Source organism: Tiliqua scincoides, chromosome 5, assembly GCF_035046505.1.
Source record: "Tiliqua scincoides isolate rTilSci1 chromosome 5, rTilSci1.hap2, whole genome shotgun sequence".
Classification (NCBI taxonomy): domain Eukaryota; kingdom Metazoa; phylum Chordata; class Lepidosauria; order Squamata; family Scincidae; genus Tiliqua; species Tiliqua scincoides.
In genome coordinates, this window is record NC_089825.1 from 138,612,216 (window position 1) to 138,625,917 (window position 13,702).

Below are 13,702 nucleotides of genomic sequence, written 5' to 3' on the forward strand. Positions count from 1 at the left end.
TCCGACCAAAAAAGTCTGAAAATATCCTATTTGTCTTTTCTCTCTTGAAACAGCCAACAAGATGAATCGGTTCACCATTATAAAGTATGTCTTCCTGGACTTCTCCTGCTCCTAGTAGAACATTGCTCAAAGTAGAACATGGTTGGCAACCTTCAGTCTCGAAAGACTATGGTATAAGCCTACAGCACCCGGTATCTCCCAGGTGGTCTCCCATCCAAGTACTAACCAGGCCTGACCCTGCTTAGCTTCTGAGATCAGACGCGATCAGGCATGTGCAGGGTAACAGTTCACACCAAAGTAGAACACAGGTTTTGTATACACAAAGTCCCAAGTTCACCACCTACAGTGTATGGTGAAATGATTTCAAATAGCAAGGCTTCTGCTTCACAGCTGCGAGCATCAGTAGCGCATTAATAAAACAGTTACTGGCCAAGCTTCACCAACTTTCATTGCAAAGCAGGGATTCGAACAACGAAATAAGAATCTTGTTCTTGAAAGTAAGAGTAAGAACTTGTGAATTCTATTCCTATCTCCAGAAGGGGAAGCTACTAGGTTTTGTGAGGTGACCTTGACCTGCAAGGGTTAACAGTGTTCCAGTGTAAATAGAAACAGTTGAACTGCGACCACGAAAGTCTGAAAATATCCTATTTGTTTTTTCTCTCTTGAAACAGCCAACAAGATGAATCGGTTCACCATTATAAAGTATGTCTTCCTGGACTTCTCCTTCTCCTAGGAGGAAGGAACATTGCTCAAAGCAGAACACAGTTTTAGTATACTAAAGTCCCAAGCCCACCACCTTCAGTGTATGGTGAAATGATTTCAAATAGCAAGGCTTCTGCTTCACAGCTGCAAGCAATCAGTGGGGCATTCATAAAACTGTTACTGGCCAAGGTTCACCAAATTTCATTGCAAAGCAGGGATTCGAACAAGGAAATAAGAATCTTGTTCTTGAAAGTAAGAGTAAGAACTTGATTCATAACTCCAGAAGGGGAAGCTACTAGGTTTTGTGAGGTGAGCTGGACCTGCAAGTGTGAACAGTGTTCCACCAGAGTAGAAGCAGCCGTCAAGATGAATGAGTCCACAGTTACAATGTTTGTCTTCCTGGACTTCTCCTGCTCTCGCTCTGCTCAGTTCATCCTTCTAACTCTGGTCATGACCTGCTACATCACCATCCTCCTGGGAAACACGCTTATCATATTGACGGTGTGGACTGAGTCCAGGCTCTTTCAGTGCCCCATGTATTTGTTCCTTGCAAATCTGTCCCTCCTTGATATGTCATTGGGCTCTATAGCATCCCCAAAACTAGTGATTGACCTGTTGAACAGTGGCGGAACCATTTCTTTTGGAGGTTGCATGGCCCAGATATGTAGCCAACACTTCTTTGGAGGTTCAGAAGCTTTCCTCCTCACTGTCATGGCCTATGATCGCTATGTGGCCATCTGCCACCCACTAAGATACACAACCATCATGAACCAACAATGTTGCTTCAGTCTCCTCATATTTTGCTGGATAGGAGGACTCATTCACGGCATTGTCCAAGTAGTGGTCATGGCCCCATTACCATATTGTGGAGCGAATGTCTTGGATAATTTCTATTGTGACATCCCACAGGTAATTAAGCTGGCCTGTTCAGAAACCTATGCTGATGAGATAGTCTTGATAGTAAGTAATGGGCTAGCAGCTGTACCCTCCTTTCTGCTCTTGCTTGTTTCATATGCCACCATCCTGGCCGCCATCTGTAGTCGTTTTGGGAAAGGTGGTAGTAAGGCTCTGTCCACCTGCAGCTCTCATCTGATGGTAGTTGGTCTCTTCTATGGACCCATTTTCTTTGTGTACATGAAGCCCTCCTCCAACTCCCAGGTGGACAAAATGGCCTCCGTATTCTACATGGTGGTCACCCCTGCCCTCAATCCTCTGATCTACACTCTGAGAAACCAAGAGGTGAAAGGAGCCATGGGGAAGTTGAAAAACAATTGTAGAAGGCTCCTGTTTCCTCAGAGGAAGTGAACTTTCCTTTCCCTAACAAATGCATTGCTGTGCATTTGGGCCCTAAATGAATTATTTGCAAGTAATTTTATTGCTTTATTTTTTCAGCGACTGATGATAGTTTGCTGGTAGATATTATCTTGCAATATGATTCAATATGAAATGTTATTACTGAGTGTATCATGCTAAATTATTTCAAAAGTCTATGATTCATTGTTATATGATTTTGAACCTACACAAACAATTTCATTATTTGTTGTCCAAAGCATGTACAACACTTGCAAATACAGCAGCATCAGAGTGGATTGTGTACCCAGTGTCATATGCAATATAATATCCTGGAAACTCTTCACCCAGTTCTAGGGGAAGCAAAATCTTTCTCTCCCTTGAGTTCTCATCATCCCAGGCATACTGCAATGATTGATGATGAAAGCCTCTGAACAGGCTGCTTCTCGCCATCCGGGAATGGTCTGCCTCCCGCTCCCCGCCTGCCCAGCCCGGGAATGCCCACCACCCTCCCTCCCCCCAAAACACCTCCTCCTCGCCTTTTCCCTGGCCTCCCCACACCCGCCCCCCGACTCCGAGCTCAACCAACACAAACTTACCCTGCCAGGCCTGGATCCCGTAGGGGGAGGCCAACGCAACTCCTTGCGCTAGCCTCTCTGACTCTAAAGTTGGTGCAGACGTGCCTTACAGCATGTTTGTGACACCCCCCGATCAGCACAAGTGACTTGTGCTGGACTATCCTGGGGGTTAGGATTGCACTGTACATCCCATAAGTGATCAAGCTGACCTGTACAGCAATAGTAGGAGCACCAGGAAGTAGGCTGGCAGGCGCCCAGGCTGACACATGAATTGAAGGAGTTCCTAGCAAGAGATAATTAATGTAATGTTCCAGTGAGTGGAGGCAGGGAGAGTACATGGACAGGGCACACTTGAGTAAGAGGTACATACTCTTTTAGATGGTCTTCTGCTGTCTCAGGGCCGAAGCCTATGGGCTTGTGTGTTGGTGGTACACTCGTACCACCAGAGCTAGGTGTCACAAACCTGTTGCAAAGCATGTTTGTAGCACCCTTTGAGTAAGTGGCACCAGCAGGGAGGCCTGCGTCACCCTGCCAGGGCCACGAAGGAAGGCCCAGCTGCCACCGTCAATCAGGTAAGCGCTGGATGGCATGGAGAGGATGGTGGGAGGGTGTGGGGGAAGCATTCCTGGGCGGAAGAGGGTGGGAGAGGGCGAAACGGTGGAGGGACCGACCCAGGAGGGGGGTTGGACTGGTGGAGGCCTCCTCTGCAGTATCCTCTGCTCTGTCTCGAAAGCCTGACGTGGGGCTTCTGAAGTCTGCACCAGTGATTTATCTGACATAGACTCAAGTAACCGCATTGCGGGGGCTGGGGCTTTGCTAAGGGTAAGGGGTGAAATGTCCCCTTCCCACGAGGAGACCTCCAGTGGCTTCCTTGGCCCTGCAGGATATGGTGGTGGCCATTTCAGCGCCACTGTAGCCTGTAGCACTGGGAAGCTTAGGATCAGGCTGCCCTACTCTTTCACAGTTATCTGGAAATCCCAGAGGATGCTAAAATCTGCAGTTCACTGTGCTTGCCACAGGATGAGCACTAATGACAGCAGAGCTGCGTTCTGATGTAGCAAAGGAAACCTAAGCCAAGGATTTATGAGGACTGGGGTCTTAGATTCAAATTCTTGCTCAGCTAGGGGACTTTGGGCCAGTTTCTTTCTCTCAGCTAGCTTAGCTTTCTGGGTAGTTTTACACACCAAGGATGGGTGGGATACAATTTAGATCAGAGGTGCCCAAATCCTTGCCCGGGGGTCATTTGTGGCCCTCTTGAACCCCCAATCTTTCACATAAGGAGCCCCTTTGGCATAACTGGGTCACAGATCCTGTGAGGGAAAGCTGCAGTGCTGGTCTAAAAATGGGAAGGAGAGGTTTAATTGTTTGCTTGCTTATTGAAGAAAGATGATTCAGGAATAATTATTTATAATCACATGATAAATAGTTGATGAGGATATTGTGATCAGCTGGAACTGCCAGGGTGAGAGCCAGCAATGTGCAGGTGCCTTGTGTGGTGAGCCGACAGTGGTACAGGTTGGATCATCTTCCTAGTCCAGTGGTTCTCAAACTTTTAGCACTGGGACCCACTTTTAGAATGAAAATTTGTCAGGACCCACCGGAAGTGATGTCATGACTGGAAGTGATGTCCTCAAGCAGGGCAATTTTCAACAATCCTAGGCTGCAATCCTACCCACACTTATCCAGGAGTAAGTTCCATTTACTATATTGTTAAAAGCATATATATCGTAGCCTGTTCAAGGTACAGATCTGTAACATTTCTCAAATGCAATCACATACCATGGTAGCATCAAATCTAATATATTAAAAATAAAATATTAAAATGAATGGGGACCCACCTGAAATTGGATTGTGAGCACCTATTGGGTCCCGATCCACAGTTTGAGAAACACTGCCCTAGGCAATGATATATTCCCAAGCAATCCCACACAGGATGGCCATTGGCTGTCCTCCACAGGAAGGCTTCCATTGTCCTCCTCAATGGCTTCCTGATCAGGCTGGGACTTTGCTTGGACAAGGATTCTTTCTTGTGGTCCTTGGTTCCTGGCTCCTGGCTCCATTTGATGGCTGCCTATAGCACAGCTCTAACAGTGGTCTGGTGGCCAAGGAAATGTACAAGGACCATCTGCAATCTTAGGAACCTATATTCAGGTAGCTGTCTTGCTGGGAGTATCTGTGGCAAGGTGAGTCAGGTCCTCTGAGAGAAGCATGCAGGGGTCCATCAAATCTGGACCCAGGTTCAAAAGGGGGCCTGGGAGCCAAATTCACATTTGAAGAGCCTCCAAAGAAATTTTGAATCCCTGATAAAATCCTCTTAGTGGCTCTGGGGCGAAAGCGGAGATTTTCAATGGGGATGCCCCATTACAGAACATCAGGCACCCATGTAATTTTCCTTTCAGATGTAAGTGCCCAAGATTTTAAAAAACCGCATTAAATTCTTGGACCTTGTTGAGTCAATAAATGATTTCATTTGTAATCCTCTGCTTCCTAGTCTTTTGGAACTATCTTACTGGTTTTACAGCAATGTTACTTTGACTGGGAGATGTTCTGGGTACCAAAGTGGTTGAAAAGCAGAGTTTGAAAAAATCCTTTCAAAAACAAACAAAACAAACAAATATAGAGCCACTAGCATGGAGAGAGGTAGCTATGGGCCCAGATATTTGGAAGTATACCTAACCACATAGTGGAAACCCTAAAGAGGGCAGAGGTGAAATGTATAGTAGGTGCCCTATTCAGGTGACCCAGCTGAAAAGGAAGGCTGGTCAGTGGGGAGCTGCGGGGCTATGACATTCGATGCTGGCACTTGCAGCCCGCATATTGGCCTGGGAAAGTCTTAAGCAAACAATTGTAAAACACAATTGAACAGAGGCTGTCTTTGGCTGAAAGACAGAGGTGAAGGAGGTGGCAGAGGGTGATGGAGGGAAGGTGAGACTACAGACTGGAGCATCTCCATGGGCAGTGAAGCAGTATCAGATGCTTCAGTGCTTTGCACACCCTGGCTGGTCACTGGTTCTTCTCAACAGGAAGATGCCTTTCTCACTCAGTCTGGGACTTTGCCTAAGGATTGATGGTCTTTACTGACCATTAGCTTGACCTCAGTGGGGATGACTTGATGATGACCCGCAGCTCAGCTTTGACAGGTAATCTTGAATGTGCTTCTTCTGCACATCCATGTAGCTGAAATGTGGCAATAGGGTCACAGGAGAGTTCCACGGGTCCACAGATAGAATCCCTGGAGGGAAAAGTCCCTTCCTTTTCTGGAGAAGCTTTCCATGCTTCTGTTGCTTGGACAGCCAAAGTGTCTAAAGCAAAAGGTGTCTACAGGTGAGCCATTTCTATCCCAGGCCCATAATGTAGTTTTGTTGTAGATGCTGCAGGTCTGAGCTGCACAGGGCCTGGATGGGGAAGCTTCTGTGCAATTATAGCCTTGTTCCCCCCAACCGAACATATGTTGGCTTTGTGCTGAAGAACTAATGAATGGATGGAGGTGAGGCCTGTAGGCACAATCCTGGCCTTCCCTTTCCATGTTGAGGATTTCCATTTGGTCAAGGGAACAGAGCTGAGATGTTAGGTCTAAACTTTCTGGAGAAAGAGCAGAGAATAAATGAAACCAAATGTTTATAGATAATATATTTGAATGTGTGCATTTGTTTCATTTAAACCCCAAACTCTGCTGCAGCCAAAGTGATTCAACAGAGCCTGTAAAGCCTTGGGCAAGCTCCTGCAAAAATCCCCCACACTGCATTTTAATACTGGCACAAAGGAACCCCATTCTGCGTACTCATTGGGGCTCTCCTTGATCTCAGGCGGAAGTTTCATGTGAGTTCTGCCACTATTTAGCACTCAGTGAATGACAGAGGCTGGCAGCTCTCATTCACAAGAGTGCCAAAGGAAATGCAGTCCCCAATTTGGGGCCTCAGCAGGAGGATGTGAAGGTGGTTGTAGAAATGAGGCAGAAAATGTCCTGCGTGACTCATTCCTATAACAATCTTTCATTCAATTAATGTAACTCAACTCTTGCAGAGAACCAGATCTCCCATCCACCCCCCCCCCCACACACACACACTCAAATATATGTAGACAATAAGGAGCACCTCCCCAATGACTGGGCTCTGGGAATCCACATCTCAGAGACTGATTCTGCTTATAATGCCAGAGAGCCCCATCCATGTTCCACACTTTTACTCCAGTAAAAGCTGTTTCCAGACCTCATGGTCAAATGCAGCATGAACACAAAGAATGCAAATGCATATCTGTGTTTCAGGTGTGAAACTCAATGGATGCCCTTAAGCAAATCACCATCTCTACCTCACTTCCCTTTCTTGCACCATCCATTTAATTTTTTTTTCCACATTTTTACACCTCCCTTCCTCCATGGAGCTCAAGGTGGGGTACATAGTTTCTTCCAGGGATGGGAACTCGAGTAAGTGACTCAAGTCTGAGTCGCAAAAATCAGCGTTTTTCACTGACTCATGTACACTCAAGTCACGCACATGGAAGATTCCACAAAACGCTTGAGTCAAGGGCCCCTTAACTCGGCACTCATCCCTACGCATGCAGACTCAAGTCTGACTGGGTATGCTTGCTTACTGTTTTAGCGGCATGAAAAATCCTTGTGGGGCCATCATTCAGGCTGAGCGAGCAGCAGGGAAGTTCCAGCCAGGAGGCAGGGAAGGGTTAATATTAGCTTTTGCATTCGATCAGGATCCCACTGGATCAGGGCCATAGGCCCATCTAGTCCAGCTTCCTGTATCCCACAGCGGCCCAGGGAGCACACCAGATAACAAGAGACCTGCATCCTGGTGCCCTCCCTTGCATTGGCATTCTGACATAGCCCATTTCTAAAATCAGGACATTGCACATATACATCATGGCTTGTAACCCATAATGGATTTTTCCTCCAGAAACTTGTCCAATCCCCTTTTAAAGGCATCCAGCCCAGATGCCATCACCACATCCTGTGGCAAGGAGTTCCACAGACCGACCACACGCTGAGTAAAGAAATATTTTCTTTTGTCTGTCCTAACCCTCCCAACACTCAATTTTAGTGGATGTCCCCTGGTTCTGGTGTTATGTGAGAGTGTAAAGAGCATCTCTCTATCCACTTTAAACTTCCCATGCATAATTTTGTATGTCTCAATCATGTCCCCCCTCAGGCACCTCTTTTCTAGGCTGAAGAGGCCCAAACGCCGTAGCCTTTCCTCATAAGGAAGGTGCCCCAGCCCCGTAATCATCTTAGTCGCTCTCTTTTGCACCTTTTCCATTTCCACTATATCCTTTTTGAGATGTGGCAACCAGAACTGGGCACAATACTCCAGGTGTGGCCTTACCATCGATTTGTACAATGGCATTGTAATATTAGCCATTTTGTTCTCAATACCTTTTCTAATGATCCCAAGCATAGAATTGGCCTTCTTTACTGCCGCCGCACATTGGAATCTCTAATAGGAATTGGAATTGGATTCTAATTGGAATCTCTAATAAGAAGGAACTGATGAAGATGAAGGATGGGAGGTCTGATTTGTTTCTTTGAATGAGGGAGATCAAGAGGAGGAACTAAAGGGGGTTCTTGTCTTAGGACTGGTTGAATAAGCCTAGGGAAAAAGGAGGCAGGGAAGTGGGGTAGGGGAGATTCATAGAGATCATGCTTTCCAATTGCATGGCTGCTGTGAGCTCCGTTGTTACTTGTGGGGAGGAAGCCCCATTGAATGCCCAACTACAGTGGAACTACTTCTGAGTACAGCTGCAAAGGATTGGGTTGTCCTGGTAAGCCTCTCAGCTGCTGCACATGACCCTCCTCCCTCTTGCCGCTTCTGTCTCCACTCTCACACAGTCCGTCCCATCCCCTCCCACCTTGTTTACAGATGGGCAGGGACGTCAGGAGAATGTTTAAAGAGAACTCTCTCTCTCTCTCTCTCTCTCACACACACACACACACACACCAGCATCAGCCTTTTTTTGCACCTGACACATGTATCAAAAAGACTTGTGACTCGAGTCTTTTCGAGTCATGAAAACGCTCCAGGTGACTCAGAAAGTGTCCCCATTAAGACTTGTCTCAGTGTCAGACACAGTGTCAGACAGATGATGTGGTCCTCCTGCCAAAAAGTTTGGACACCACTGATTTAGATGGATGAAGTGCATCGACTTCTGCTGATGTAGACAAAGCACTGGAAAAAAAGTACAGACCCTCTAAAGTTCTGTTGTTTAGGAGAACTTCAAAACCTTATTCATTTGTAATTATCCCATTTGGGACTGAACAGCAGTCAGCACCGTCCCCATTGTGCCTTGGTTTTAATGAAGAGCAAATTATCAGTTCAACTCAATAATTGGGGATGTTTCTGCCTCCCACTCAAAGAAAGAGAAAAACTGTAGGAATCCAGCATGAAGCAGATACTACAGGGTTGTGTTTGGATACCAGTAGCCCAGACCCAAATCTATTATTAGTGACAAAGCTCTCCCCATCAACTCAGAGAAACCACAGGGACTCCAGGCTACTTATCAGGGCAACTAGGAGAATTAAAATGAACACACAGAGCTGCATGGATGGGGCTGAAAAAAGGAGGCCACCATCCAAACTGCACTCAAAGACATTTGTGGTGACACGGATGCTCACAGGGCTATGACCACCCAACCATACATGGGAAGCAGGAGAACCAGACTGCCAATACGGCCCTTGGTATATCTTTCAAGCATAAGAGAGCTACTTACTAAGCCTCCAGTGAAGACACATCCGGAGCTTTGCTGAAAGAAACCTCCTTCAGTTCAGCAACACGGAGGGGGACAAATTCACCAATGACAAGATCATCGTAAGAAGAATCTTGGAGGCTGTGTTGAATGTCGGGCAGCAGACCCCAACTGGATTTAGAGTTCTTGCTGACAACATGGGCAGAAGCAAAAGCAGCAGCAGCAGCAATGAGAACAGCCTGAACAGGAGCATATCTTGGTCTCAGTCTCAATTGCGCTCAAAGACTTTCAAGGTGACACGGACACTTGCAGTGCTGGGGCCACACAACCATCGGCCTTTGCAAACAAAGAAACAAAACTATGGAACCAACCTTGACAGCCAAAGGGGTGAGGGAAACAGGGCCTTTAAACCATGTCTGACTCTCTGACATCCACTGAGGAAGGTTAGCTTCAGCTAGGGCACAATCCTAACCAGGTCTACTCAGAAGTATGTTCTGTTTTGTTCAATGGGGCTTCCTCTCAGGAAAGTGTGGTTAGGATTGCAGGCTTAGCCTCTTAAATCTACATGATGCACATTGTTTTGAAGAGAGGCTTTATAAAGGGATTGAAGCAGATCACCAGCTCCCAAGGAGAATTCAAGGGTTTTAGTTACAAGATCCTTAAGTGGCTGCTGTCTGCCCCTGGTGCTTCAGGAGCTGAAGGCAGGGATTATTATGATTATAGGTAAGGTCATTGCAGACCAGAACTTTTTTGACTATCTGCAGGGGTAAAGAAAATATGTTTGTCTGATCTGTAGCAAGTGGTTGTGTGTCTGTTCCCCCCCATGGGGAATTCAGTGGATTCAGAATAACCTGTGTATTGAAGATAACTTTGGGGGGGGGGGGTGTTGACAGACATGTTATACTGGTGTAGAAAGCAGGTGGAAAAGAGCCATCCAAGACTCATTGAGATTTTGAGGCTGTTGGTCAACTAAAACATCACATTTCCGACTGGGAAGGAATGAACCAATGTCACCTGGAGCTCAGTGTCACAGGAAATACATCAAGTTTCCTATGACCCAAAATCTAGACCTGTTCTTTCCCTAGAATCCTGTGAGAACTTTTGTGGAGTGAGCTCATCAAGACACCTTTGTTTGTGACCTGAGGGCCCGTGATCACTCATCCCTGGTCCTAAATGGGTGCCATTTAGCTATCCACTGCCATAAGTGAAATTGTGATGGCACAAATGTTGCACCACCTCAACGTCCTGCATTACTGGATAGAAATCTCTTTCTCTATTGTCAGGTCAGATGTCAGTGTCAGGTGCATGACAGAAGGATATCTAAGACTCATCTCCTGAAGGGATCAACAGTGAACACATTTTACTGCACCTGGGAGAAAAATGAGTGAATTCACCCTCATTTATTATATATTCTCACTGGTTTCAACCTGCTAAATGCAATACAAATATAATACAAGTTAATATTGCACAAAATTGCAAGGCACAAACTTGAAAGGGAGCAGAAGTATGAAAAGAAAATTGAAGGCCAGCCAGGTACCAAATTTATTTTTCCTTATAATCTGCTCCCTGGTGTTCAGCTCAGATTTCACCACAATAATGTAGAATTTGGGGAGAAAGATGAAACCCAACAATCCAGCAATAGAGACCAAGATGGAGACCTCCACGGCAACCATGTATTTCCCCTTGGTGCTGGAGAACATGAAGGCTGTCAATCAATCAATCAATCAATCAATTTAAAGAAGCAGTTCACCATCATCATAATCATTTATTATTTTTTGAGCAGTTACAGACAGCTTAGGATAACTAAAGTAGATGATTGCACTTTGGAGGAGAAGGAAGGAATGAGAAATTAGATGGACCCTGAAATGTCAGATTGGTGAAAGTTGAAATGAATCTCAGGATTATGTCCAAGAGGAACAGTTGGGAATAGAGAAGGAAGTCACACGAGTTTCTATAAAACAATGGACATATCTCAAGGGGTTCATGCACAATGCTATGGACGAAGGTACTCAAGCAATTCAGTCAGGTAACAAAGTTCTTTTTCCTTACTAAGTTCTCTTTGGTGTTCAGCTGGGGCCTCAACACAATAATGAAGAATTTGGGGAGAAAGATGAAACCCAACAATCCAGCACTAGAGACCAAGATGGAGAAGACCTCCACGGCCACCATGTACTTCCCCTTGGTGCTCAGGTAGGCTGGCACAAAGGACACCCAAACACTGCAAAAGACTAACATGCTGAAGGTGATCAGCTTGGCCTCATTGAAAGTATCAGGCAGCCTTCTGGCCAAAAAAGCCACCAAAACACTGACAAGGGCCAGGAATCCCATGTAGCCCAGAACAATGGAGAACATGAACGCTGAGCCTTCATTGCACTGCACTATGATCTGACCTATCAGGGAGTGCACGTCAAGCTCTGGGAAGGGGGGAGACACTGCCAGCCACGCTGCACAGAGGCCAGTTTGATTCAGACAACACACCACAATGACGGACATGGCCAATCTCTTCCCTAACCATTTCCTCATCCTGTTGGCTGGTCTGGTGGCCATGAAGGCCAGGACCACAGTGAGGGTTTTGGCCAACACTGAAGAAACTGCCCCAGTGAAGGTGATGGCAAACAACGTCTGCTGGAGAATGCAGGATGCCTTTCTGGGCTGGCCAATGAACAGAAATGTGCAGAGGAAGCAACACAGCAGGAAGAACAGCAGGGCACAGGTGATGTTCCAGTTGTTGGCTTTGACAATGGGGGTGTTCCTGTGCTGAATGAAGCTCCACACGAGCACAAGTGTGATGGTGGAGAGCAGCAGAGCAGAAGAAGCCAGAACGATTCCCAAGGGCTCTTCATAGGACAAAAAAGTGATGGCTTTGGGGATACAGTGATCCTGGTTCCCGCTTGGATGCTGGTCCTCTGGGCAGTCACTGCAATGATCTGCATCTAAAAGAAACATGCAGGGATTCAACAGTTCAAAGTGCATTTGTGTCACCTGAGCCTGTCTGGCAACAGTGCAGTCAATCATAGGATGAAGTGTGCTAATTAATACATACAAAAGAAATCACTCACTTAAATTTTTCTTTGCATCCATCCATGTTTATAAAACATCCAGGTATCCTTTGAATGTCAACCCTCAGTAAAACTGGCATCATGGGGGGCAAATTGCAGGCCAGCAGAGTTGTGTATAGGCTGCCTAGTCACCTGTAGGTCTCCTCCTCCATTTTGCTGATGCACTTCCGAGGAGAGTCAGGGAGTATTCCGAGGCAAGGTTCAAGGATTAGAGCCTGGTGCATGTTGCTGCCACCAAGATCCACCTCCTCTCTTCCCTGGCCTGATCTCTCCTCATCCACAACATGCCCCACTTCTGACTTACCGGCATCTGCAGCAATGTGGTTCCAGATCTGCAGCTGCTTTGAAGCAGATGCTTGGTTTGGCCCAGTGGTGGCACCAGCTTCACGCCATCACTGGGCCTATGAAAACGGTAGACACCTGTCCCACTGTCATAACAGTCCCATAGGACTGGGCCATACTTTCTGCTGAATTGTTGCTTTACTGATTGCATCAGTATGATGAATTGAGGATTGAACCCTAAGGGTCCAATCCTAAAGGTTCATAGCACCGGTGCTGAGCTCCAGTGCTGGCACTGGGTGCTGTAAATATGTCGTAAAGCACATTTACGGCACCCTTGGAGTAGGTAGTTCTGGATGAAGAATGCCATGTGACTGTGTGGATATAAGTGGGACCACCAGATAGTGGTATGGCCTTTCGGTTTTGAGATTCTATTCTGAGCGGGGGAATTGGGGAAGAGATGGGGTGGGAGGGGAGTGGGAGCGGCAGAGGCCTCCACCACCAGATTCTATCCTCTGTGTATGACCTAATAGCTTGACATGAAGGTTCTCACATCGGTGCCATCAAAATAGCTGGTGCAAACATGAGAAGCCCCATAGCAGGACCTGAGACATTCCTCGGGGGAAGGGGACAAAAGTTCCTGGACGCCACAGTTCCTCTGAGTGCTGGGAAAGAAAAGATTGGGCTGGAAGACCTTTGAGCAGCTCATTTCCACAAACTTCTGGAACACCGATTGGATGGAGCATCACCTTCTTCACTTACCCAGCTGGCTGGAAATCCTCCCTTCAGAGCACTGAGCACAATCATAGCAACAGATCTGCTCCCCCTGGCGTACCACCTTTGTCTGTCCAGGATGGCAGCTCTCAGTACATGTCGATCGGGGCAGCATCTTCAAAAAACCCAAAGGAAAGTGGTTTAATATGGAAATCAACTGTTTTCTCATTGCTATAATGTTTGGTTTGTTTTGCAAGAGAATACATTAATGACATATAAGTCACATCTATATTTGACATGTGCTCCCCTAACCTCGTATTCCGATTGATTTACTTCTATATTTATATATGCTTCTTGCCAGATATTACTGAAGGTGGTTTACGTAGGCAGGCT

The 13,702-nt window shown here is 46.4% G+C and overlaps 2 protein-coding genes across 2 annotated transcripts in view; one reads left to right on the forward strand and one right to left on the reverse strand.

Annotated features, from left to right (window-relative positions):
• Positions 1–1,068: 1,068 nt before the first annotated feature.
• LOC136653859 (olfactory receptor 4Q3-like) lies at positions 1,069–2,007 on the forward strand. The gene has a single exon (XM_066630737.1). The coding sequence runs from the start codon at positions 1,069–1,071 to the stop codon at positions 2,005–2,007; it is 939 nt and encodes a 312-aa protein (XP_066486834.1).
• Positions 2,008–9,280: 7,273 nt separating this feature from the next.
• Positions 9,281–13,702, reverse strand: part of LOC136653860 (vomeronasal type-2 receptor 26-like) — a 29,196-nt gene continuing 24,774 nt past the window's right edge. The window contains exon 5 of the mRNA XM_066630738.1: positions 9,281–9,496. Within this exon, the coding sequence (XP_066486835.1) occupies positions 9,281–9,496 (216 nt within the window). The remainder of the gene's footprint in view (positions 9,497–13,702) is intronic.